The sequence below is a fragment of the Argentina silus genome, assembly GCF_951799395.1.
Source record: "Argentina silus genome assembly, chromosome: 16".
Lineage (NCBI taxonomy): Eukaryota > Metazoa > Chordata > Actinopteri > Argentiniformes > Argentinidae > Argentina > Argentina silus.
The window spans coordinates 13,095,082-13,097,581 of NC_139670.1; the positions used below are offsets into that span (position 1 = coordinate 13,095,082).

Genomic DNA, 2,500 nt, shown 5'->3' on the forward strand with positions numbered 1-2,500 from the left:
GCTGTCGTCAGGAGTGGGGCTAGGCTACTTAAAGGGTGTTAGTAGTATTAGTTGTATTAGTAGTAGGGTTGCAAAATTCCCCTAAGTTTGAGAAACTTTCCTAAACCACAGCCATTTTTTTTTTTTTTTTTTTTAATCTATGGAAACTTTGGAAATGATCGGAAATCGATCTTAAAATAGCACTCTGAAAATGTAAACTGTATTTTCTATATTCCTTATCTGTGTGCCCACTTTTTCTTTGAGTAACAAGTTGGTAGAACATTTTGTTTCAGAGAAATATGCCATAACAGCTTGCTTGCTAATTAGGTAAAGTAGCCAAATCACCCCAAAGACAGATTTCGGGGTAATCATTTGTTTTGAAGCAGAATGCCTATCCCCTGTGTTTCCACTCTTTAGATCATGTTTCAATAACAAAATAGTGTTTCAATATTGTTATATTTATATATTATTTACAGCATTTGTGTCTATGATAAACTCTTCAAAGTGTTTCCTTATTGAAGTATCAAGTGCTATCCAGTGATAAGCCTCATGGTTGCATTGAAATGCATTGGCTATTGGCGAAAATCAAAACTTCATCCTAAAACAATTTTGACTCGTCTTGTTACACAGGATATATTTAGGAAAGAGTTTTACATTTTTCGTGAAGATCACATCTTATCCTCTTGTTTTCAATTTCAAGGCAAAAATAAACATTAGAACAAAGTTTTTTTTAAATTAATACAAAACTTAAATGACCTGATTGCTGAAGTGGTATTCATTTATCCAGCTTAACCTCTTGTCTACTATTTTGAGGATTTGTTTTTGCATTTGAGCTAATTTAGGACTGCCAAAGCGAAGGGGCTGTTTATTTAAGCTATCGGATTTTCTGAAATCAGTAGGCTGTGCAGATCTTTGGAGAAGAATCCTGATTTAATGTATTTTAATGTCAGACAATGCATTCATAATTCCGGTAATTGAACAATGTTCTGAATGTTTCCAGGAAAGTTTAGAAATATACCGGGAATATTCCCGTTCTTTGCAACCCTTAATTAGTAGTACTAGTACAAGTAACATAATGAACTACAGAAGTAGAGGGAGTGGTAGTTGTAGGGTTCAGTGGTAGTTGTAGGGTTTAGTGGTAGTTGTAGGGTTCAGTAGTAGTTGTAGGGTTTAGTGGTAGTTGTAGGGTTTAGTGGTAGTTGTAGGGTTCAGTGGTAGTTGTAGGGTTTAGTGGTAGTTGTAGGGTTCAGTGGTAGTTGTAGGGTTCAGTGGTAGTTGTAGGGTTCAGTAGTAGTTGTAGGGTTTAGTGGTAGTTGTAGGATTCAGTGGTAGTTGTAGGGTTCAGTAGTAGTTGTAGGGTTCAGTGGTAGTTGTAGGGTTCAGTAGTAGTTGTAGGGTTTAGTGGTAGTTGTAGGGTTCAGTAGTAGTTGTAGGGTTTAGTGGTAGTTGTAGGGTTCAGTGGTAGTTGTAGGGTTCAGTGGTAGTTGTAGGGTTCAGTAGTAGTTGTAGGGTTTAGTGGTAGTTGTAGGGTTCAGTGGTAGTTGTAGGGTTCAGTGGTAGTTGTATAGTGTTTGGTTTTGGCTTAGGCCGTTCCTTTAGTTTTGATAGGTATGTACTGTAGGTATGCCATTTATAGCACAGTTTCTGATTGGGGACATTGCCATTTAAATTCTGTCATTTCAGGAAGCAACATGAAATTGCAATATTCAAGAACTGAACCACAACGAAAATAGATGGCATTCTTGAATCGGTATTTCAAAACGCTTCTTAAATTGATTTAATTGAAATGGAATTGGGCCCAATTTCAGGAGGATATATAGAGCATGCAGTAGTGGGGCTGGACTCAAGGGTGTGGTTAGACAGAAGAAGGCGTGGTTATATCTACAAGGGGTGGGGTTAGAAGCAGGTGGGAGGGGTTAGACGCATGCGGCAAGTAAGTTGACCAAGGTGAAGGAGTTGTGGTCAAACTCAAGCGGTGGTGATGTCATTACGGTGATGATGTCACTACGGTGGCCAGGAGAGGACAGGTCAGTGTTGAGTCACCTTTGACCCCTGATCCTGGATCACAGGGATCCACACAGTACTGAAACACTGGGCAGGGGAGAGGACACACACACACATACACACTCACATACACACACACATACACGCAAACACTCACGCATTCATACACGCACACACACACACAGAGCGATCTACCTTGCAAGTCAGCTTTCATCAATGCAACTTTTGTCAGCCAAATGAAAAAAAGCAAAATATGTTAGTAAAAGCACAAAAATGCATGTGTTATCAACTAAAACTGAGAGAGAGAGAGAGAGAGAGAGCGACACAGGGAGAGAGTGACAGAGAGAGAGCGACAGAGAGAAATGGCAAAAAAGACAGAGGGGGAGGGAGACAGAGGGGGAGGGAGAGAGAAAGAAAGAGAGAGAGAGAGAGAGAGAGAGAGAGACAGAGAGACAGAGACAGAGTCAAGAACATAGTGTAGAAGGAAACAGACAGAGGAGATAAGATAGACAAGACA

General features: G+C 39.8%; 1 protein-coding gene across 3 annotated transcripts in view; it reads right to left on the bottom strand.

Annotated features, from left to right (window-relative positions):
• The window catches only part of nrxn1a (neurexin 1a), a gene marked incomplete at both ends in the record, with an annotated part of 46,977 nt that overhangs the window by 11,890 nt on the left and 32,587 nt on the right, over positions 1-2,500 (bottom strand). The window contains one exon of one of the 3 annotated variants that reach the window (XM_083687353.1): positions 2,179-2,205. The exons of the other annotated variants lie outside the window; for them this stretch is intronic. Within the exon in view, the coding sequence (XP_083543479.1) occupies positions 2,179-2,205 (27 nt within the window). The remainder of the gene's footprint in view (positions 1-2,178; positions 2,206-2,500) is intronic. 3 annotated transcript variants of the gene reach the window in all.